The 24,159-nt window shown below is 40.2% G+C and overlaps 2 protein-coding genes across 3 annotated transcripts in view; both read right to left on the reverse strand.

Moving 5' to 3' along the window:
* LOC308402597 (protein phosphatase 1 regulatory subunit 1A-like) overlaps positions 1-14,929 on the reverse strand; it is a 32,522-nt gene extending 17,593 nt beyond the window's left edge. Inside the window, exons 1-2 of the mRNA XM_080891559.1 lie at positions 14,571-14,929; positions 652-712 (exon numbers count right to left, since the gene is read on the reverse strand). Coding sequence (XP_080747685.1) covers positions 652-712; positions 14,571-14,651 — 142 coding nt within the window. The 5' untranslated portion in view covers positions 14,652-14,929. The remainder of the gene's footprint in view (positions 1-651; positions 713-14,570) is intronic.
* A 4,818-nt stretch (positions 14,930-19,747) lies between these two features.
* npffl (neuropeptide FF-amide peptide precursor like) lies at positions 19,748-24,086 on the reverse strand. Of its 2 annotated transcripts, none has more exons than XM_080891299.1 (3): positions 21,518-24,086; positions 20,742-20,854; positions 19,748-20,172 (listed from the first exon to the last, which is right to left on the reverse strand). In XM_080891299.1, the coding sequence occupies exons 1-3, from the start codon at positions 21,665-21,667 to the stop codon at positions 20,052-20,054; spliced, it is 384 nt and encodes a 127-aa protein (XP_080747425.1). In that variant the 5' UTR covers positions 21,668-24,086; the 3' UTR covers positions 19,748-20,051. The 2 variants fall into 2 exon arrangements, with proteins under 2 accessions (XP_080747425.1, XP_080747424.1); XM_080891298.1 differs by having other exon boundaries at positions 20,742-20,857.
* Positions 24,087-24,159: the final 73 nt, after the last annotated feature.

Here is a 24,159-nt window from a genome sequence, read left to right on the forward strand (position 1 = left end):
AAGGGGACCCTTCATTACCATAACGGTAAAAAACAAAGAGACGAAAGCACCTAAACCACCTTTCTCAAGGTGAAAAGTGGTTTCACCCAAAATAATGGAAATGGTACCTGACTGACCTTGAAGCCTTTATGTGCACACACTCGAGCAAAGATGAATGAGTCTGCTTACAAATGACCGAGTGGATCAGCAGTGCTGTTTTTTAAATTCTAAGACTGAATTCAGCCTTGAGTAAAAAATGCAGTTATCTCATAATTTTGAATGAGGTCACTCAAAAGGGCGCAAACAAAGACGACTCCGGCAGGTAAGCTGAGCCTTTCGGCAAAATGCTTAATTCCATTATGCGAATATAGTTGGGCTACTGTGCACACACCTGATAAGAGTCCTCTGTAATGTGAATGACTGCTGCTCACCTGTCATTTAGCACAATAAGGGATAAAATAGTTAGCAACACTTGTAAAAGCACAATATCAGCTCAGCTGCTTGCTGCTCAAACCATAGCTCTCAGAACTGTATGTATGTCTCTCCTGTGCTTAAAGAAAGCCAAATTCTGCTTTCTTAACAACCTGTCATTATGTCAGCCCACAGATAATGAACACAGAGTAAGTTGATACACAAGTGACAAATATAGTGTGCGTGTTTGGGTTTCCTTACCTGGTGATGATTGATCACTGGATGCCACTAAAGTGGCGGGCGTGGGTCTTCGTCTTCTGATCTGAAAAAGGTTGAGAAATCGACAATTTAAAGTGCGACTTTAATCTTTACTGGGCTGAAAAAAACCTTGAGATCTTTGATGTTCTCACAAATTTTAAAAAATAATTAACTGGTACATAATAACTCAGGCATTTATGCTTTACGTTATCACAGCTACACCCATCAATTTTTATGCTTTTTTTTTTCTACCCATCAAAATGCTAAGCAACACTACAGCAATTTCTCATATTTTATCAACTAACCAATGAGGAAGAGTCTAGACTTGTTTGCCCGATGATCAATTCAGTATCCTTGTTCTCTGCATGATGCTGTCAGACCAGCCTGGACCTTTGTGTTTGGTAGTTAAACACTCTGAAGATGCCTGAGCTGAACAACAGCAATCCTGCAGTGCTGAGCATTGAGAGCAGCAGGGCAGCATGCCGCCTCCTACTAGCTTCTTCTACCACTGTGGACTGTGCTAGAGACCATTCTGGGACAAAATATTAAAGTACATGCATTTTGTATTTCTGTATGAAACACACTGACTTTACACTTTATTAGCTACAGCTTACTAATATTGTGTTGGACCCCTTTTGTCCTCAAAGCTGCTTTCACCTTAAAAACAATGTGTCTGAAACATTCCTCAGAGATTTTGGTCCATATCGACATGACAGCATCAAACAGTTGCTGCAGATTTGTTAGCTGCACATCCATGATGCCCATCATGTTCCACCACATCCTAAAGGTGCTCTATTGGATTGAAATCTAGTGACTGTGGAGGCACATTATCCCAATGAAGGAACCATCAGAACAAGCGGTACTAAGGGCCACTAAATGTGCAAGTAAATATCCTCTATACCAGGGGTGTGCAACTCCAGGCCTTGAGTGCTGATGTCCTTCAGGTTTTAGATATCACCCTGGGTCAGCACACCTGAATCAAATGATTAGTTTATTACCAGGCCTCCGGAGAACTTCACAACATGTTCAGGAGGTAATTTAGCCATTTGAATCAGCTGTATTGGATCAAGGACGCATCTAAAACCTCCAGCACTTGAGGCCTGGAGTTGCCTAACCCTGCTCTACTGTTACACCACTGCCTAAACAGGTGATTCAAGCCAAGCTTTCATGTTGTAAATTTGAAACTCATCAGATCAGGGAATGCTTTTCCAGTATTTTATCCTCTAGTTTTGGTGAACAGGTGAAAAATGTAGCATGTAGGTTGCAATGAGTGGTTGTTTGAATTAGTGTTGCCTTCCTATCAGCTCATAGCAGTCTGATCATTATCCTATGGCCTCTGGCATCAACAAGGCTTTTTCTCCCAGGGAGCTGCTGCTGTATTTGTTTTCCTGACCATATTCTGTAAACCCTAAAAATGGTTGTGCAGGAAAATCCCAACAGATCAGCAGTTTCTGAAGAACTTGCATCAGCCTGTCTGGTATCAAGAACCATGCCACATGTAAAATCACGTTTCTGCCCCATTCTGATGCACGTTTTGAACTTCAGTAGGTCACCTCAACAGTGTCTACATGCCTAAAACTTAGTTGCTGACATGTTATTAGATATTTGAATTAATGAGCAGTTGCAAACGTGTACCTAACAAACTGGCTGTTGAATGCATGAACCACATCAAAAAATGTTACAAACATCAAGACCTTTGTTGGCCGATGACCATATTCAGATATGTTGTGCTTTGTAAAATGACTCAATATGTCTGACACGGAGTATAACGTTTGCGTTTCAATGGGAAAATGTTTCTTCTCAAAGATTTCTACATTTCTGAGCTCATAACACAGACCCGCTGGACTGGTGGCTTTAATCTACCCACAACCTAAACTGCATTTTTTTGCTGCTGATGGATCGTTTTAGACCCAACATGACAGCAAAGACGTGCAATTGGTGAATGAAATGGGTACAGCACCTTTCATAGCTTGCTAATTTCCCTTTGGCTTCAAAATCAAATGATGACATTTCAATTATGTTTTGTTCACAAAAAGGCTGTGATATAGTAATTTAAACAGAGCAGGAATTTAAACAGACAGTCAATTATTCACAAACACAGGTGCACACAAAAGCACAGACATAGCAAACGGGGTTGCTGACTAATGCTGCATGTCATGTCTGCTTCTGTCCTCCGTGCATCTTTCCTAAATGCTGCTTGTGCACTGAAACCAGAGCAGTCGACCTCATGCTACACAGTGTAGCATCACGTGGTAATTCTTGTTACAATTAAATGGGCTAGTAGCGAATGACTTCAGAAGATCCAAATTTGATCAAAAATTGAAAGTTTTAACAATATCTTAAGCTGTATCATAGAAAAACAAATATGACAACATATGTCAGATGAGAATCAGTGATTAAATCAGTGGCACAGGTTTGAGTTCAAGTCTTTGGTGAGGCTGAAAAGTGCACAAAGCTGTTTTAGACTTATTTCTTCTGGATTGTTGCTCTATCTGGTCTCTGCAGACGTTATTATTGCAAAAGTAATATTTCCCCTGAGGTGACTCACATATAATAAATCAGCAATTGGAGCTGTGCACGGGTATAGACCTAAATTGATTAGCTTCACTCCGTAAAGACGGAATACAGATGTAACTACGTAACAATGGAAATAATGTGCAGTAATGAAAAATGAGCAGAGTCAGTTGTATCGCTGAGGCAAAGTCTAATTGGGTATTCAGATTTGAAGAGGCTTCATTGCCTTTGAAATCACTACCATGGAGCACAAGAAATCCCTGAATGAGAGGAGACGCCGAGTGTCTTTCTGTTAACATACAGGCAGATATTTTACTGCTTTGAACACTTCACTTTGGAGAAAATTGCTGACCTCATATCCTGAGACACGTGTCAGTGAGAGCTCCCTGTGACTGCAGCCTTCTCTTTAGGCTTGTGATTTTTTTTCATCTGTCTTGTGTTGTATAAATGCTCATGGTAGTTTGCTTTCACAGTAATCGCTGTGTCAAAACACAAGCTGGCTCCTCTGCAAGTGATTGTGTGAAAATTGTGTCAATTGGATAAGATTTTAGTTGTATATAAACACTAATAAATCCAAGCAGCCAAATTGCTAATTTTGTGAGAGTCAGTTCATCCATCTGTTGTCGCTGATGCTCATCCGAGCTGATATCAGGTGAAAAGCCAAGTGCAGTCTGGACAGGTCAGCAGTCCATCACATCACTAATACAGAGAGAAGAACAACCACTGATCCACACCTTTACTTTAGCTGTTCTGCACAGAACGACCTGAGCTGACAAACAGGCTCAAAACCAGAACTGTTTTGCTGTGAGTCAACAATGCTCACCACTTTCCCCATTGGGCTCTCTGCCACTATGCAGTACAATACCTGTTCAGTACAAAATCACATACAAGCATATACAAAATTAACTGCCAAATAGCCAAGACCGAATGAAGCACTGAGCAGGCATCACTGCCCTCTTGTCTGACTGCAGGTTGGCGCTTTTCTTCGATTTCTGTTGAAATCTCACTGAGAAAGCAAAATGTGCACCGATGTGGCCTTACACAGAATGAATGGAAATAAAGCACTCTGGTATATCGTTGGTTTTTAAATGTGCTATATAAATAAAGTTGCATTGTATTGTATATTTCAGTACCGCCTGGTGGTTAGCTGATGAGTGCCAGCAGACTAGTCAGCATCTTCCATGCAAACTAGCGATCAAAGCAATCAAAAGGAGGTTTTGGTCACCTGGTGACCACAAGCAGCTTCCAGAAACCCCTCACCAATCGGTTGGAGAATTCACATTTGTCCTTAGTGATCAGAGGTTGCCAGGTGGTGTTGGTCTCTAACTCTGTGTGACTGAGGCCTCCCATATGGAAAAGATATATATAAATCTTATAAAGTTTGTATCTGTCTTGTTTGAAACTTGTATGAAAAGCATATAAGAGTGAAAACAGATAAAAGATCGCTTGAAAATTATATAAATGAAACTTGTATGTTTTGGATACTTCCTAAAACAACATATGAAAGTAATGAGAAAGTGGCCACTTTCATGAGTAAATCATATAAGCCTTATAAGATTCACTATATGAAGCAAGTTTTTCCTATTTCGTTGGCATATGGGCTGCTGATCCGATGTGGAAGGTTTCTTAGGAATAGCACTCAAAACTGCAGCTAATTTTGTGTAATGTCCCTTTAAATGACAATAAATTTTACATTCTCAAAGTAATTTAAGTGATTTCTCCCCCTGAAGAATACATATTATCTTAATTGATTTATCTGGTATGTTTGCAGCTTACTTAACCTCATGAGAAGCAGGGCTCAGAATCGAGAAAGCCGCAATAGAAAAACACTCTTGTGTATACTATACATCTTGCACTAATATTTAAGCCCTGTGCGTGTGTGTTTTGTTACCATTTCAGAAAATCCACCCCGCCAGCTCACATTAAAGCACAAACAGGCATGGCTGTGTAGAAGTGATTATTCCCAAAGACATTATCCTTCTTCTCACCCGGCAGCAGAGCAAACTCACTGATCCTTCACTCGCATAAATAACCCAGCTTACTGGACTGCTCACCCCCCTCAAACCGCCATGCCTGCCTTTCAGCCCACAATCCATTTAAAATGGACTTTTGCGCTCTTCACAACAACGAACAAAAACAGCCTGTGAAAGTGACGGGTGGGCAGGAAAGGCTGTGCATGCCTGGTATTTCTGATGTGTGGGGAGCGGCCAACAAAACACCTCTGACTGGTAAATGTAGGTCAGGCCACAAGGCGGTAGGGTCAAAGTCTTCTTACAACGATGCCCGCGAGTTGTTTGGATGTACAAAAATAAGATTAAAAATGACAAATTACATCCACCATTAGAATTTTTCTTTTCCTCTTGACTTCATTTTACATGAAAAACAGTGAGACTAATTTTTGTAATGCTGGAACAGCAACAGCTATCGTTCAAACAATGACTGGAAAATGTCTTTAAAAATAAATAAAACTCAGCTCTGAATGAGTACAATACTTATTTTAAGACTATGGTCCATGTTGTCCCTTTTAAATTACAGGATGAAAGTTATCGTATGTGATCAAACTAATAATGGAACAAAACACTTCTTTGGACAGTTTTACATGGAGTCTCCTCAAACAGCGAGACACTTCTGTTCTCACACTTGAACTCTAAAAGCATCTGAGACAATCTAAAACAAGATGGAGAACAAGCACTCAGTTATGAGCATGCTAATCTTTGCTACTAACTTGAAAGCTGCAAGTTAAGGAGCCATTTTTATAGAGAGCCTGCAGGCTCCCTACTAATCCCCACTAAGTGTTGGTATGCAGGCCATGTTTCAGTACACTTTGTCAGATGCCATCACCGTCTCTCCGTTACACACATGGTGTCTCTTGGCATTGATGCCTTGACAAATCACCTGCAGCAGCATTAGACAAAGTAAGAATATCACCTCGGCTTACGACCTACCAAGTGCATGTTTCAAAGTTGAAGTGATGCTGGTTGCATAACTTGCAGGTTTGTGTATAATAATAAGTTTCAGGTGAGTGAGTGATAGAATTAACGTCCTCTAGATCTGTGTTTCTTATTTGCTGATAACGTTCATGCACTAAAAATGACCTTGTAAGGGCACTAAAAATATTACATTCGGTTACATTTAAATTTGTTTTTGGTTGAAATATCTCTGCACACCGACAAATGTTGAGCTGAGAGTGACACCCCTGTCTTAACAATGTGATAATCGGATGCAACATGGCACCTTCTGGATAGATGAATCCCCCGAAAGGCTTTTTAAAAATGTAATTTATTAACACCCAGACAGTCAGTTACCAGTACACTGGTAAGCTAGCCGACTACATGGCATTGCCAGCTTATTCAGGCCAAATTGTCAGATAGCATACAACAAATAAAGCTTAGTTTGGTTTAGAAAAGGCTAGAAACATGATTTCAGCTCCTGTGCTCTGTAAAGGAAAGTGTAAATCGGGACGTATCTGTGGCACTTTGTCTACATTGTTTAGACAAAAATACTCAAAGAAGAAGTTTAAAGATCTCAAATCAAAATTTGCACAATTTAAAAATAAATGCACATCAGTGGCAAGTATGGCATTCATCTTCATTAAATAATGACCATTGATAATCTGCTGTACTTGAAGGTTGTTCCTGGAAATCGCCTCCCTGAGGTAATAAAGGAAAGGTGTTTAATAGCTATGTTCTCAGTAAAGAACAAAGACCACCTGCATGGGGAATGCGAGGACGGACATTGTCTCAGCACTTAATTGTCCATAATAAAATTATTTCAATATGTCACAATTCATCATCTAAACAGGGAATATATTCCTTTCATTTATGAGCGAAGCTTCTTCAAGCGAGCGCTGCTCATGTAAATGAAAGATGGAGTTTAATATGAGCTCTCTGCAGGACAATGAATAAGATTTGATCCTTACACAACTGAAATAACTCTGTTAATCAGCTTATAAATACTCCAATTAATTCCTCACAAATAATAGCACTCAAGGAATATGTGAATTTTTTAGATATTTTATGTTTCCTCCTGGGGAAAGCCACAAAGTTCATCAGTCAAAATTTAGCTGGAAACACTGGGCTTGCTTTTCTTAGCATAAATACTAAAACAAAGTGAGACAGATAATGTTCTTTGCTCATCCACAATCAGCAAACCTACATATCTGAAGGTAATTTCCCTCAACGGTAATCCAACAGCAGAAATCCGTCTGGTGTGACTCGATCAGTGCAGCAGGGGAAGAGGTAAAATAATGAGTTGGACTGATGATGGATCAAGGCTTTTCTGTGAGTCAGGACTGTAGCGTTGTCAGGTTTCCGGTTATTGTCATGGCTGTGTGCAGGCAGAAGGAGAGACAGGACCCAAAATGCAGGACTCGGAGGCAGACATTAACTCAAAAGACTCAGCTTTATTGCTGATAGCAACAGAACAGGAGCCTCACTAAACTGGGAGTACAAAAACCAAACTAGCTAGGCAGGCAAGCAGACAGAACACATAGTTAACATGAAAGATGTTAGATGTTAGAAGATGTTAACGACACGACACTGACACAAAGACACACTGGGCTTAAATACACTGAGGGAGTCATCAAGGAATTAGAGACAGAAGAGGAACACAGCTGGAAGGAATAAGACCTAAAGCTGGAACACTGACATCAGACAGGAACAAGAACCTTCAAAGTAAAACAGGAAACAAAACACACTTTACTAAAACACGGACTAGACAGAGAGAGACAGACTTGACACTGACCAAAACCTACTAAATAATAATCATAATCAAAACAGTATCACTGATTAATCAAATCATTAATCATAATCTAGAAAAACACCAAAACATGAGAAACAGAAAGCTAGGTCAACATGACCCAGAACCGTGACAGTTATGCCTTTAGGATAATGAGGTGTTCACAAAGTAGCCCTGTGCTCACAGCTATGACTCAAGTGTCCAGGTGCTCGTGTACAGGAGAGCTCCATAGTGGATCTGTCAGAAAACTGCCCAGTCTGAGTATGCCAATTATGTGCTCGACATAAAACTCCCGCATGACTTCCATAAAACCGCCAGGAGAGAACAGATGCTATCACCCAATTACCATATCCTGGATTCAATGTGATGAAATTAAAGCAGAAACAATTTTCTACATCTGTCAGCGATAACTGTTGAACTACTACTATAAACAGCCAATCAGCTATGAGTATTATTGTTACAATAAATAATAGAATATGTACAATCTATATAAATCCATCCATCTATATAAATGATATGTTAAATAATATAAAAACATTGAAAGAACACTAAAAGCAACTAACTACAATATGCAGATTATTTTCTCCTTTTGGTACGCCTGCACTGCACGACTGAGACGACATTATGAGGTCTGTTTCTACACTTGGCTCAGGGCAGGTACACTCCACAAAATAAGGAAACTGTGAGTTACTGCTTACATGCAAACACACAAAAATCATTTTAACATTAGCTGTGTTAGCTAATATTAGAAGAAAGTAAAATGCTACTTTGATTTACTGCAAGAAAATCAAAGTACTACCTTCATTCACACTCACTGAAGCAACATAGAGAGAAAATTAAAAAGCAGAATGCCACAAAAGTATTAGATCACACAAAGCTGTACTGATTCAGCTCTGCTGCTCCTTCGGGGCCACAGATTTAGCTAGCGGATAGCGCTGCACATTAAATTCAAACCCCTGTCCTCTCCCCTCAGGCAGGTCGCAGCTGCCGTGCTTAACAACTTTTTATGGTGGAAACCTTGCAACACACAAAAAACACCAATCTCAAATCCCAGCCCCCTCCATCTTCTTGTTGTGGTTGTAGTTGCTGCTGTGCAAGCCCCCAGCTGCCTATTATGTCACAGAAGCATTAGGTGTGTAAATGTCAGGGGAGTGGGATAGTTACCCTTCCCGAGTCCAACGGCTTTTGTTCATGTGACACCATCTGGTCTTGGCCTCTGTCAGGTCCAGTGTCAGATGTACGGCTATAATATGAGATGATTGTGCTGTATTATGGATAAGAGGAGTGAGCGAGCGTTTGGGTTTTTTGTGTGTGTGTTTTGGTGATTAAGGGTCAGAGAGGTTCCTCTGTCTGGTGCACAGTTCTCCACGGAGGCTGATTCACCATGCTGGGAGGTGTCAGGTTGCTGGGATTACTGAACCGTGGGTGAAACCTCCTGGTGTGACATTCGTACGAGCTCGTGCAAACACAACACACATTTTCTTTCTTTTTTTATTATATCTGGAGGTTCCCTTTGTTTATTTTCTTTCTCTTTATATCTGACTGTCTGATTTGTTCGTCTGTCTCATATACACCCACACAAAGACAAACACATAAATAAATATATACACTGTATAAAACCACACACTTGGGAGCCAGCTTGCCACACAGGCTGAAGAGGCCACTCGCAGAGGTCTTAGAATAAATTGAAAATGTAAAGTCCCAGTGGCAATCAGGCACGCTTTTGGTCATGCTTATTGAGGCTGTGAGCTAAGGACTCTCTTGAGTCTTTGCAGAAACAGTAAAGCAAGTTTTACCCATATAAACCTAGAAGGAGATCTATCTGCTCGTGAAAGAAAGCAGGTAAACACACGGCTGCGAGCCGTTTAAGTCTTAAATTGAACGGCCGCAGCCTGGAATCAGACGTGTAACTGAATAAATACAGACAACACCAACTCCCCCAACACTCAGACACAAACAAGACAGACACATGAAATTACGTCTGCATCCTACAGATACCCTTGCAAAGCCGGATGTTGAGAAAAAGAACATGCACTGCAGAAATTTTGAGAGCGTGAAGCGTGACCAGATCCCAACAGACTCAGTTTGAGACAAAGATTGTTTGTTTGTTTGTTTACTAATGAAATGTATTCACATATGTTATAAAACTCTGTAATCTCCAAATTATCTCTATATTTTATATAGATTACAAGAACCCTGACACTTGAAGCCCTGTTGCAACCCTAATCTGTTTTTTAAGACTCAGTCACTGTTAAATGATTGCAAACTTCTTCTGTATTGTTAATCATTTATGCCATGACAGCGCAGCACAAAGAGTGATCTGTGTGAATACAAATACCAGTGTAATACCTGTCATGTAATATGTAATTTCCATAGCAGTGCAACCCAACATGTTTTCACCTTACCTGTGAAAGGTGGCCATTTTTTATTACATTTAAAATCAATAAAAACAATTCCAGCACCTGTGATGCCTCGTGTTCTTTATTACAACAATATAATGGACCTCCTCTTGAACTTTTACTCATGCTGTCTGAAGGTATTTCCATTTTATGGTTCTGAATGATTATATTCCACCGCATTATACTGCTGAAGTCAGTTACTAAGAACATTTCACATATTGTGAAGGTGCTACATGATTTAGCAAAATAACTGTTTGAAACTACACTCAACAAAAATATAAACGCAACACCTTTGTTACTGCTCCCATTCCCCATTGGATGGACGTAGAGACCTAAAATTCATTCCAGATACACAATATAACCGTCCCTCCCAAACAGTGGTCACAAATCAGTCCAAATGTGTGGTAGTGGGCACATCTGCTATATTGAGATAATCCATCCCACCTCACAGGTGTGCCACATCAGGATGCTGATCTGACATCATGAGTAGTGCACAGGTGTACCTCAGACTGCCCACAACAAAAGGCCACCCTGGAATGTGCAGTTTTTTGCACTATTGGGGGTCTGGGGACCCAGAACCGGTCAGTATCTGGTGTGACCACCATTTGCCTCATGCAGTGCAACACATCGTCGCATGGAGTCTATCAGATTGTCAATTGTTGCCTGTGGAATGTTGGTCCACTCCACTTCAATGGCTGTGCGAGGTTGTTGGATATTCGTGGGAACTGGTACACGCTGTCGTATACGCCGGTCAAGCACATCCCGAACATGCTCAATGGGTGACATGTCCGGTGAGTATGCTGGCCATGCAAGAACTGGGACATTCTCAGCTGCCATCTGCCCTGAACAATGTGAACCATGATTCATCCGTGAAGCGCACACCTCTCCAACGTGCCAGACGCCATCGAATGTGAGCATTTGCCCACACAAGTCTGTTACGGCGACGAGCTGGAGTCAGGTCAAGACCCCGATGAGGACGACGGGCATGCAGTTGAGCGTCCCTGAGACGGTTTCTGACAGTTTGTGCAGAAATTGTTTGGTTGTGCAAACCAATTGTTCCAGCAGCTGTCTGGGTGGCTGGTCTCAGACGATCTTGGAGGTGAACCTGCTGGATGTGGAGGTCCTGGGCTGCTGTGGTTACACGAGGTCTGCGGTTGTGAGGCCGGTTGGATGTGCTGCCATATTCTCTGAAACGCCTGTGGAGACGGCTTATGGTTGAGAAATGAACATTCAATGCACGGGCGACAGATCTGGTTGACTTTCCTGCTGTCAGCATGCCAATTGCACGCTCCCTCATTGCTTGTGGCATCTGTGGCATTTTGCTGTGAGACAAAACTGCACATTCCAGGGTGGCCTTTTGTTGTGGGCAGTCTGAGGTACACCTGTGCACTACTCATGATGTCAGATCAGCATCCTGATGTGGCACACCTGTGAGGTGGGATGGATTATCTCAATATAGCAGATGTGCCCACTACCACACATTTGGACTGATTTGTGACCACTGTTTGGGAGGGATATTATATTGTGTATCTGGAATGAATTTTAGGTCTCTACGTCCATCCCATGGGGAATGGGAGCAGTAACAAAGGTGTTGCGTTTATATTTTTGTAGAGTGTAGTTGGCAGTGTTTCTTATTTGTAAATCCGTCGTCCAGCCTGGGTGAGTGAAAGACTAATCAAGCTACCATTTAGTAACTGGCTCCCTCCCAAGTTTCCCTCAGGATAACTGGTGCTCACGTCTCATGGTTTTATCAGGAAAATGAATCATGAGAAGTCTTCAGGCTGAAATGATCGCAATCTTTTCTCAAATTTTAAAGGGTAAGAGCCCGGCTCGCTGGCTGGGAGCGAACGCAGAACTGGTACTATGAGATGAGCCAAGTGTTTATTAAGAATTACAGAGGACTTCGTATTGATTTATGAGTAGCTGGTGCGACCCAAACTATGATTTAAACTGGAGTAAAATAGCATAACAATACATCCCCATTATGTGTGCATTTAGTGGAGGAATGAACAATGTTTATCCAAAAGATATTCCCTGAATTTATGTTCTGATGATAGCGGTGTTAAAGACATTGAACATTAACCTCCTGAACAAAAAGTACCACTGACTTTTTATCAAGACATCATGGGTGGTGCTAACTTTTGGTTAGCCAAAAAGTCAGGTTTGTCCTGCTTGACCCTGGTTTATCCAGGTTATTCCAGGTATCCTGTAATTTGTCACCTGCCTGTTGTATAGTGTTATTCTTAAACATAAGAACAAGAACATGAGGATATGTGGACAGCACTGCCCAGTATATCCAAAATCTCCCACAGGTAATAAGCTATAGCTTTAGATTTAGCACATGTTTAATATGTATACATATGAAATCATTCAGCCACTACTGGTGCCCTTTAAATTGGGTATTTTCATCACAGAAGAGACCAACTCTGACAAGGATAATACAGTTTATTAGAGAGAACAGTTGTTAAAGCCCCAAATTAAAGCAGTTGTTTGGTGAGTAAAGTCCCAGAAAAAAAAACTCTCTAACTAATAAAAGCTTGATATAGCTTTACCTTGTTCAACTTTACCCACTGACAGTACATAAGTAAAAACACCACTTCTAAATTTGTGACCTTTTACGTGTTGTTAAGGAGGCGTTTACTCCAAAAGCTCAACATCAAGTCATCAAACACTTTGTAGAAGTGACACTGAGATCATGTGACCAGTGTAGCTTGATCTTTTATTTATGATGGTTTCAATTGCATGTCAAAGATCATAACAGTGGCTTTAATAAGTAAAGATTACCTTCCTGAACAAAAATGGCAATTTTTCTGCAATCATCCAGCAACAATTGATTTTGTTATCGAGGGATCCTGGGAGGAGCTAGGATCTTTTGGGTTTGCCTACATCATCACTGCAGGGGCTGTGGCTCCAGGTCTATCCTGTAATTTGCCTTTATGTCAGAGAGTGCTCTTATTCTTAAACATTGCATTTAATTAGTTCTCCTTTATATAAGAAGCACAAATTGTTTTCATGCAGAAGTAGACACCAAACCAGACTGGAAACGGCTCCAGATTTTGTGCCAACTGTCTTATTTTGCTGTATACGACTCCGTGTGTCTATGTCAAACTGATGTTACGCTGACTGAAATGCATGTACACACCAGCAGATGCAGCCATCTCATATTTAGTTTCTCATATCTGAGGCTTGTAGTCATACATTCTCCACCTGCTACAGTAGCTCTATGTCTTAACTTAACTCTCAAACTGAAATCTCTACACAAGAGCAAACTCTCCCCCTCTCTCTCTCTCTCACACACACACACAAACACACACACACACACACACACACATAACATCTACCTTCCCTTTGGGTTTCATAGTATCAGCGAGGGAAAAACTAGTGTCGGGAAAAGCAGCGAGTGAGACAGAGTGTAGCCAGACTCCTAAATCCTTGCCAGCTTTACTTGAGCTTCATTCATTATGAACGACCTGTCCTGTTCATGTTATATTTATAAAAATGAGAAAATGGGACACCTCTTTTCACTATATTCCCAACAGAAGGATGGATTGCACTCACTAAGCTCCTTCAGACACTAACAGGAGTTCTCTTTTTTTATGTCATAAAGTGGTGTTTGCCACAAATCAGGTTGAGTTGTGCAGTTAAATTACCTTAGAAGAAAAAGTCCATTAATGATGAATGAGTAAAATTCATTCACCCTGTCAGCATTTCATTGCTGTAGGATACAAGCAGTCAGTCACTAATGAAAAAAAAAAACACTGACCTCCTAGAGACATCAATATACTGCGGCACCCCCCCTTAACCACCGCTGAGATACTATGCATCTCGGTAAAGCCGCTCACTGTGAGTGCAGATGGAAAAATCAGTTATGAATTCATCAGCTTCACATTAGAGCTGTAGTCAAAACATACGTCAGGCTAATTAGATGCACAGAAGAAAATGTGGTCTACTTAAAGCAGCAGTTACTCATCAGTGTAAACTACAGCATTTGGGATGTAGCATGCTCAGCTGCTCAGCTCTGACTACACCTGCTTGCTTTGACAGCTAGATTACATATGCTTTAAATATGTGTTCAGAGATTTTGCAAATCGTTCCAAGTATAAAGCAATTTTTTCTTGCATCTTCACTAGTCATCTTGATTGTTTTTTAAAAAAAGTGGGAGTAGTACTCTAATCGTGTCTCACTGATGCAAAGAGGAATCCCTTAAAAGTCCCATATTACCCACACCTGCTCCTTCCACCTTTCTTCCTGCCTCCTTTCCCTCCACCTTACCTGTTCAGCTGCCTCTGGGTCCAAGTGGGTGTCCAGTAGAGGGACGGTGAACTGTATCTTCCTAGGGCTTCCAGTTTCCATGGTGGCACTGTCTGTCAGAGAGGCAAACGGGAGGAAGAAGGGGATGATCGAGAAAGGAGAATCCGTACGAAACAAGGAGGATAAAGAGCTGAAAAATAAGTGAGCTCCAGCTTATTAAAAAAGAATCAGATTGTTTGAGTTTCTGTCTGACTCTTTTCTGTTCTTTACTTTTGCCTTTAAACACACTTTCCCCTAATTGCCTTGTTGTTTTGTGCCACCCGGTCTCTAATGATTTTCCCTATCTTCAACACCTGCTAGTGTCTCTATTCTATCTTCCCTCTCTGTCTCTCCAGGCTCTCAATGCTCAAGCAAGGGCATTCTCCGCAAGGCACACCTCTCCTTCACTCTCATTCGCTTTCACGTCAAGTCCCACCCTCTTTTCACGTTTCTTTCCGTCTTTATTGGCTGTCTGAGCTCAGGGCTGCTCTGCAGCAGCCCCTGCACAGACGAGAGAGCGAGGATGACAAAGGCATGCTCTCTCAAAGGGTAGAAATGGGTAGGATTTATCCAGCCTCTTCTTCAAGAGTATTTTTAAAATCACTTGCCTACACATGCTTAAAAACAGCCTACGCTGTATTTTAGATACAAGTGGTCTCATTCAGAATGAGGTCAAGCTGACATCTACACATATACAAATTTGTTTGTTGGTTTATTTAACACATGCACAGTGTTCATTACTGAACAGCTCTGTGCATAGTCCCTACACAGATGGTACAGTTACCTGGGAATCATGCAGCGTAATGCAATTCTGAGCCAATATTGACCATGTGAGAGAATAATCTGAGCTTATAAAAATAAAAACATACTGTTATGCACACTAAGCAGTTCTTCATTTGCCGTAATGTTTTACACAAAAAGGGTTTTCTCAGACTTCTGCAGTTTTCTGCCTTTTGTTTGATACGTCCTGATGTAGGAACAGTTTGAGGCTGTGATGTGTGTGTGTGTGTGTGTGTGTGTGTGTGTGTGTGTGTGTGTGTGTGTGTGTGTGTGTGTGTGTGTGTGTGTGTGTGTGTGTGTTCTGTTTTTGATGATTTCTTTGTTCATCACTGGCCAGGCTTGTCCTGTCTGACGCTTGGCCAGCACAAGCTTTATTGATTGTCTCTTAGCCCCAGTGTCCCCACACCACATGTCCACTGGGCCCCGATACCTGACACCAGCCAAGGAGCTTACGGTGTGTCAAATGTGCAGTGCTTTTTGGGAGTGAAATAAATATCAAGCGTGACGCCTTCAAACTCTGCTCTGTTTTAGGATAAATTTCAAGCAGGCGTGAAGAGCAAGCTAAACTTTAACTCCACACTAAATATGAAAATTATTAATATTTCTGATGTACAGTCTAGTGGAAGAAAGCACTCTCACTGTTTCAAAAGACCATGCAATATCTTTTTTTCCATTTTAGCGTGAACAGTTCATCCAGAAACAGCAGACAACAAAGGAGCTCAGCAGGAATGAAGCAGCCACATGGGCTGCACCATTTGCATCTTTTACAATAACATTTGCTATAATTCCTCATTTTAAATGCTTTAGATTGGATAATAGTCACTCAAAAAAGTCTAAACATAGAGAATATTTTGGTAAATAATCACATCTTTTAAAAAAAAAATCATGTAAAAATGAACAAAAACACAGAATTCTGTGTTTTCTTCTTCTGATCTTAGACTGTTTCTTGCTGTGGTGGGATTGCATATTTTTTGTCTTGTAGCTGGTAGTAAAGGAGTGAGAGAAATAATAAAAAGCTGCCAATGTAATTAGAGCTTTTACTGAAAAATGTCTCTGTCATCAAAGCAGAAAACTGTTAATAAGGGGCCGCGTGCTCTATGTGAGTGTGTTTGTGAGAGACAACAGCTGGCTGCACGTTTTCCAGAGCAGCCTCTGATGTGAGCAGTGAACGAAGGACAAAAGCTTCGTCTCTGCTGCTCCTTCACATCAGCAGAGTTTTATCTCTCTGACTCTTTTATTGAACTTTCAAAGGGAAAAGGTATTAGCCAATCACATAGTCTAACAGAAACTGGGCAAGTCCTGTTTGGTGACAAACTGTTGGCACTAAACTATAATATACCACATTTATTAACATTTATTCTCTTAAGGTCCTGAAACAGCATTGAAAGTCTGGACTTTGGATCACTGCAACACTTTGAATCTTTTCTTTTTCTGTCATTCTGTTTGAGATTTGCTGCTGTGGTTGAGAATCTAAATTATTGAGTGCTTCTAATTGAATCCAAAGTAAGACAGAAAAACATTTCAGATACTACTTGAACCTCTGAAACCAATTTAAGTCTCAACTTCTTTAAATAAAGTGTAGACCTCCTATATTTTTTTAAATGCATGCTGTCACTTTATACTTTTTTGCTGCATGTAACAGAAATCTTCTTTGTTTTTTTCAATAGTTAAAGCTTTGTGTACTTTAATACATATGCAAGTTTAAATATGCTTAATTTGACTTGAGTTGACAGTTAGTGGGTAAAACAAGTAAAGAGGTGACAGGGAACACTAATAGTATAGTTCTTTAAGACAGGGCAGGGGCATGGGAAAAAAACTGTTGCCTATTTTTAGTGTTTCCAACATTATTTATTTTGTATATATAGTGAAATTTTAAAGGTGCAGTTCAAAAGTTTCCACTGCGTGCAGCAGAGGACAGATTCCCGTTTAACCTTAAAGTTACCTGTGTTCTCTCGAAACAAGATCATTTGATCACACTGTAGCCATTAAAGCCTGTTGTGTGTGTGACAAATTGTGCTGTGTCACGGCCATGACCACTAATGGCTGAGACCTCCCTCTTTGCTGTTCAAGATGGCTGCCATCCAAGATGATGACCATGAGGGAAAGTGGAAGTGTGGAGGTCGGATAAAGGTCATCAAACAAAAAAGAAAGGTTTCTCTGTGTGTGTGTGTGTGTGTGTGTGTGTGTGTGTGTGTGTGTGTGTGTGTGTGTGTGTGTACCTGTTTAGACATCTTTGTGGGGACCAAAAGGCGGACAATTATGTCAATTAGTTGTCGTCACTAAGACATGAAAACAAGAATGTGTGTGTGTGTGCGTGCGTGCGTGCGTGCGTGCGTGTGTGTGTGCGTGCGTGCGTGCGTGCGTGCGTGCGTGCGTGTGTGTGTGTGTGTGTGTGTGTGTGTAAAACAGTGCTGCACACAGGAGCTGTCTAAAGCAGTCTTTATACCCAGTGTATCTGTCAGTCAGTCTGGGTTTTCGATCTCGCTCTCTTTGCAGCTTTCTGGTATAATTACTGCACACACAGATGTTTTGCCTGAACCCCCTGCAGACTCATGAAATTCAGATGAGCCGACTTTCTTTAAGTCAGTTAAGCTGATGAGAGGCTACAGCTGTGTGGACAACAGCACCTGCTCTGCCTCTGTTGTTTTCTTTTGTCTCAATATGTTTCTTGTTATCTCACATTTATGTCTCATTGTCAAAGCTGGTATGTAAGACAGATGTAAGTCAAAGCCACGCATATCTCTAAAGTTAGATGTGGTTCTTTCTCGTCACGAGTAAAAACAAGATGATGATGACCAACTTGCTTAAAGATGCTTTGAAACAGCAGCTCTTAACGCAGTGCTGCTCATATTTCATATAGAGTCTCTGTTTATGTTTGATAAAGTACTCATATTAACAGGTAAATACTGTCATAGATTTGCATTTATTTTCACATTTTATTTCGAATGCACTCAGATTCCAGTCAGCTTTACTTCCAGTCATCATCACCTGTAAGTAATCATCCAATCAGGGCTCTCTGTGTGCAGCACAGGTTCCCTTTGTTCTGTGCCACAATGTCTTGTTACGCTCTGCGGTCAATCTTACCCTTTTTGTTTTGTAACAAGGTTTTCATTTGTATGGTTCTTGTATGTTTGTTTGTTTGTTTCATTTCTAATTAGAACTGTAAAGATCAGAGTCCAGAGGCCGGGAGCAATCTGCTCAAACCTGTGATGTTACGACAACAAACACAGATTAAACCATAAACAAGAATTTAAAGTTACATTTGATTAAAAATAACCAAAATAATAATAAAATGACTGAATCATTGGTCATTAGTCTTAAAAAAACCCAACAACATTACTTTATTTTGTCTTCTGGGGTGTTGCAGCAGAACGAGAGCTCGAGGTTATAAAAGACTAATTTTAAGTGGGATTGACATGCTTTCCTTCCCAGTAATTAGCTGTGGACACCAGTAATGTGTAGAGTAATTGCATGTTGCTGTGTTTTAATTAGTTGCATGCTGCTTCCCCAGGTGGCCTGTAAATAAGCCACAGACACAGAGAAGTGCTGACCATCACGGCACAATGAACACAGGATTTCCATCCTTATCCCACTACATTAACCCCCCGCACGGTGCTGTTTGTAGAGAAATGAAAAATACTTACATTACGATCGTATTTCATTCATCTCTCTGTGTGTGGTCTCCACTGCATTTACATTCCCCTGATGTTTAAGTGAACCAGCACAGACACATTTCAGTTATGCTCTTGTTTATGGCCGAGCTGATGTGAGTACTGGCTGCAGATCCAGCAGATATAACACCGTCCTGCAAACAAACAAAAAATATACCATTTGTCCTTTGATCGAATTTAAAAACAAGGAAGGCTGATATTAGAAAAAACAAACAAAAAAACCAACGCTAAGTGCTGAAATAAGAACTTAAGCTAAATGATTTTAAGCTTTTTAGGCTAAAAAAACCCCCTCATTTATTAGTTTATGAGCTGATAAAACAGTTTCGATAAAAATAATAAATGTTGGCTGGTTATAGCTTCTAAAATGCAGAATTCACCATTATCTATTTATAAACACCATTTATTGTATTTATCATATTATATATTTAAGTGGAAGATTTTGGGGGATTTGAGAGTTTATTTGGACAAACAGGACACTTTAAGATCTCACCTTGGCTTGAGAAAACTTGGATTTGCCATTTTTACACACATTTCACAAACTAAAACATGATTAGCAACAGATTAAGTGGCCATATTTAAATGAACTCAACAGCTGGATTTATAAAATTTCAATATCTGTTTGTTCCCACCTTTCTTTAACGGATTACTGTGATATTTGAACACTGATAACACTGAACACAAATACAGATGAAATTAGCATTACAAGATTAAAGTTCTTTTATTTGAACGGAAGAACAACAAAAACATAGCAACTAACAATTTACAACAAACATTTTCAGTCCTTAACATGCCGATCCAAACAATCACCAGTCACCGTGCTTCCCAGTGTTGGAAATTCAAAGAAAATAACAACAATCATAATCATGAAAGATTAAGCTAGTGTCATCTTTCACTGGACACCAGGTGTAAAGTCAAGCCTAGTGGGCTGGAGCTTAGAGTGGAACAAATCTAGTATCTTTATAACTCTCGGCTGCTTGACCTTCCACCAGGGCAACACCGCATGACTGCAACATTACTTCTTGCCAAATCTCTGAGGCACGGCCATACTCCAGATCTGACCGGGGGCAGCCTCCCAGTCACGGGAATGCATCTGATCCTCCAGCACAACCTGCCCTCTGGAGCTGCGGCCAAACCTGTGACGGGAAAAGCACCAAGAGTGGGAATTATTTCAATTAATTCAACTCCAAACTATGATTTTAGATAAATAAACATCTGTAAACGCAGACCAGAAAATACAAAATATTGATGTTGATGTTGTGATCTTAGCTGGGCCTCAGTTACATTTGAGCTTGAAGGACTGTTACAGAGGAAGGTCGCTTGAAGATGAGACCAGTTTAATGAACCCAGCTTTGCCATAAGAATCGTTTTGACTGTGAATGATTTTTACAAACGGACATTTCAAGTACATAATGGGTCATTTTGATCTTTTAAAATTCAGATATGGAAAGTAGTTGCAAATGGCTAAATGGATTTTCCTCTTCCTGTCTTCCAGTACACGGTGCGACCTACTGTATATCATAATCCCTTTAAATAGTTACAAACTACCCACATGGTGTATTTTTGAAGAAAGAATGGGTAAAAAATGATTTGGTGACAAGCCCAAACTACATCAGTGAACTTCCTATATTAGTGTTTTTCTGTAAACACATCTGATAGGAAAACTTGAAATGTAGATTAATACAGGCGATGTGATGCCACTGACCTCTGTGGCTGATGGAGGACAGACTCCCTGGCTTCTCTCTGAGCTCCGTGCAGCAGGGCTCTCAGCAATGAAGTCAGCAAGCGATCATCAGTGTCGCTATCTCTGTTTTCACTCTCCTGGAACACACCAGGACACATTTAAGGCTACACAAGCACACACCGTCGTGTCAAACTTTCTTCTTTTTTTTTTAAATAGAACATGAAGAACATCACAAACTTAAAAGGCTGATGACTCCAAACAGTCTGTCCTACTGTGGCAAAAAGCCTTGAGATGTAGATATTAAGGCACCAAGGCTGAGAGATGTACATGGTGCACACCAAAATATCCATTCGCTTCATTTTATGCAAAGTAAAACCCAGATCTGTCCGTCCCTGCATGTCACAAAGAGAAAATCTAGTACTCGTGATCTTCTTGTCCTTTATCTGATTCGCTATCCTGCCCCCGACTATCTGCTCACACCAGAATATATAACAGTGTATTTCACACTGTTGCATGAAGAGGAACACCATCTGAAATCTAAATGGGCTGTGTGATTTATCCTGTCTCATTTGATAAAAGGCTCAAGTCGCATTTACATACAATCCTCTCAGAAAATGTTGGCATGTACCAGAGCAGGCAGTCCATATTTAAATCAGGCACAAAGTATGCATAAAAATCACCACATGTGCTTCAGCGATAGGATTTCAGTTTTAAAGCTTCAAATGATCATAAAATAGACTGTCAACATGTACGTGAAATGAAAATTAACAGGTTTTTCAGTGGTTTGATTGTCTCACCAGCCCCAACAGGCGGTCAGGCATGCTCTCCTCTGAGCTGCCAGGCAAGATGTCATTTTTGTCCAGGCCGGCTTGGATATGAAGAGCGTGACTGACGCCAGCCATCGCCATAATCAGTGCCAGAAGAGTCACCGCTGCAGCTGTGTCCATGTTCTCAGACTTGAGAGGAGGTCAGACAAACACTGATGACAAATATAGAAGAGGAAAGAGAAGAAGATGGCTGTCTAAGCAGACTTGCTAAGAACGAACTTCAGTGCTGGTCACATCCTCAGCGGGTCTTATATACACCTCGTGGTCACTGGCAGGATGTCTCAGGAGAGCTGATGAAAGATGCTACTGTACAACGGGGAACAGGGGACAGGATGGAGGAAGAGCCTTAACTAGGTCCATTTAGCTCGGATCAGGCATTAGTGATGACTTAGCACCAGAGTGTGTTATTATGTGGCCCCCAGGGTCGTGCAGCACAAACCAGTTATTAAACAAATAAATCTGTGCAAATGGACCCGGACCCACCCATCCCAAGGTAATGCACAGAGCATATACAATATATAACAGATTAGTCATGTGACTTCAGTTATACAGGAAGAAATTCAAAGCACACACTGTATTCAGAAGAACTGCAACAATTACCAAAAAATATAAATAAATAAAATGCATGCGCTCTGGGCCTTGATGTTGCCTCTTAAATCATCTTCTGTATGAAACAAGCTTTCTTTGTAACTACCCGAACTTTAATCCTACTTTCTTCTGATTGGCTGCCCCTGACAAACAGAAGGTTTGAACAGCAGGTGGGTGGAGATTCTGTGCTCACAGCTAGAGCTGTGGACCTGTGATGACCATATAATGGATCTCCTTTTCATGCACTGTAGATTATTTGCTTTCTCCAAAGCTTTATTGACATGAATGTAAAGTAAACCTTGGGTCAATAATAAGACTCTGGCTCATCAAACCCTTTGCTTACACAGAGTTTTCTTTAACAAGCAGATCAAGGGGTTTTAGGAAGAAGCAAACGATGCCTAAAAATGAAACAATTCATCTGTTAAACGTCAGCTCGCTTCCTTCCATTATCTTTCCAAGTAACACCAGCTTTTTTTTATTAGTGAGAGTGACACTTGCTTTATTAGGGGTACTTGTTCAGTTTAATGTTGCCTCAGTGTGTGTGTGTGTGTGTGTAATAATTAGTCACTTCCACATCACCAGATTTGGCTCATCAAAGTGCCTAATGGGTGACAATCCGCTTAAGCACGCACGCACATACAGCCTCTTTTTAACTACCATGGCAACCAGGATGACATCTAATGGATTCTGAGAGTTTTAGTTTTCATTAATGAGATCAGAAGCTTTTGGATTACATGAAAATCAAAGTTACTCACTCTGACTCACAAAAGTGAGTTTATACTGTTTCTAATAAGAGGACAAAAATAAACCCTTGTTTAGTTTTCTGTGATCCCATTGCTCAACCATCCGATCATCCATCCATTTCTTACGTCTATCCCAGCTTTCACAGGGCCAGAGAAAAATAAAACTGTGGTCATACATGAGTTCATGTCTTTTATGCCTTTCACTGGTTTTCCATCAGTGTTTTGGAAATTTTGGAGGGTGTTCGGTGTAAAACATGAGAAGGGCAGTATAGGTCTGAGATCTGTTCCCCAGCAGTGTGTCGATTTTTTATTTTTTTTAATTTAATTTCAGTGTATCTAAAAGCTGCAGAGGTGCAGGGCATGCTGTTTAGCTTAGCATAAATACAAGTAATCAAGCTTCTTCTTCAAGCTAGTAATTAGGCTTCTTTAAGCTTGTTCAGAGCTTATTACTCTGGGTTTTTGTTGCTCTAATAATCACAACATAGCATGTTAATAAGAAAGGTAGTTTTTTTTTTAAAGTATAGTTACATTTTTTTTAAAACTCTGTTTTCACTCTTAATGCTATTAAGCTAAGCTACGGTCCTGCTTCAAGCTCTGTATTTAATTTAGCTCACAGAATTAATACATTTCTCTAAATTGATTGTGTTGTACTTGCACAATAAAACTGGCTATTTTTATTGGTAATACAATTTACTAATTTTATTTCTTACACCAATCCGTCATAATGCAGAGTCAGGTTAGATGCTGGTGAAATACTCTAAAGTATGGATATCATGTTTTACATAATTTATTTTCTATAAATGTAATACCTAAAAAAAAACTATTTAAAAGACTCATATCACTAATGGGTCCGAGTTAAAAATAAACTTGAAAATGATCGTAAGATTTAATGTTCCGTTTTTGACTTTTTTAAATTTATCAGCCAGTGCGCAAGCCGACCACAGACCATGAATATTTATGTCACATAAACAAAACAAGATGCTTTATTTCTTCTTCGAGAAGAGTTACAATCAAACATTAAAGACAAACCCATCTCATCTGCACCCCTTACTGTCCTGTTCATCTTTATGTTAACAAGCACAAATACTCAAGAACATTATGGGCAACATTTCCATGAAAAACAAAATCTATTCCAGACAAGTAGTTATATTATAGCTTTTACAAAATTTACATGCGTTGTGTTTTCGTTTTTCCCTCCTATTTAAAATAACTACAGAAATAATGTTTTATTTCTCAGAGTGTTACCGCCACCTGGTGTTATATAAGTGAATTGCAGCTTTT

The sequence above is a fragment of the Rhamphochromis sp. 'chilingali' genome (genome assembly GCF_963969265.1).
Source record: "Rhamphochromis sp. 'chilingali' genome assembly, chromosome: 9".
NCBI lineage: Eukaryota > Metazoa > Chordata > Actinopteri > Cichliformes > Cichlidae > Rhamphochromis > Rhamphochromis sp. 'chilingali'.

What these genes read in the sequence shown, in the direction of transcription:
- npffl (XM_080891298.1), bottom strand. Translation starts at nt 21,667, where the DNA reads ATGGACACAGCTGCAGCGGTGACTCTTCTGGCACTGATTATGGCGATG. An exon ending in CTGACCGCCTGTTGGGGCTG is followed by an intron (nt 20,858 to 21,517) that starts GTGAGACAATCA and finishes GGTGTGTTCCAG; the next exon opens with GAGAGTGAAAACAGAGATAG. An exon ending in GTCCTCCATCAGCCACAGAG is followed by an intron (nt 20,173 to 20,741) that starts GTCAGTGGCATC and finishes TTCCCGTCACAG; the next exon opens with GTTTGGCCGCAGCTCCAGAG.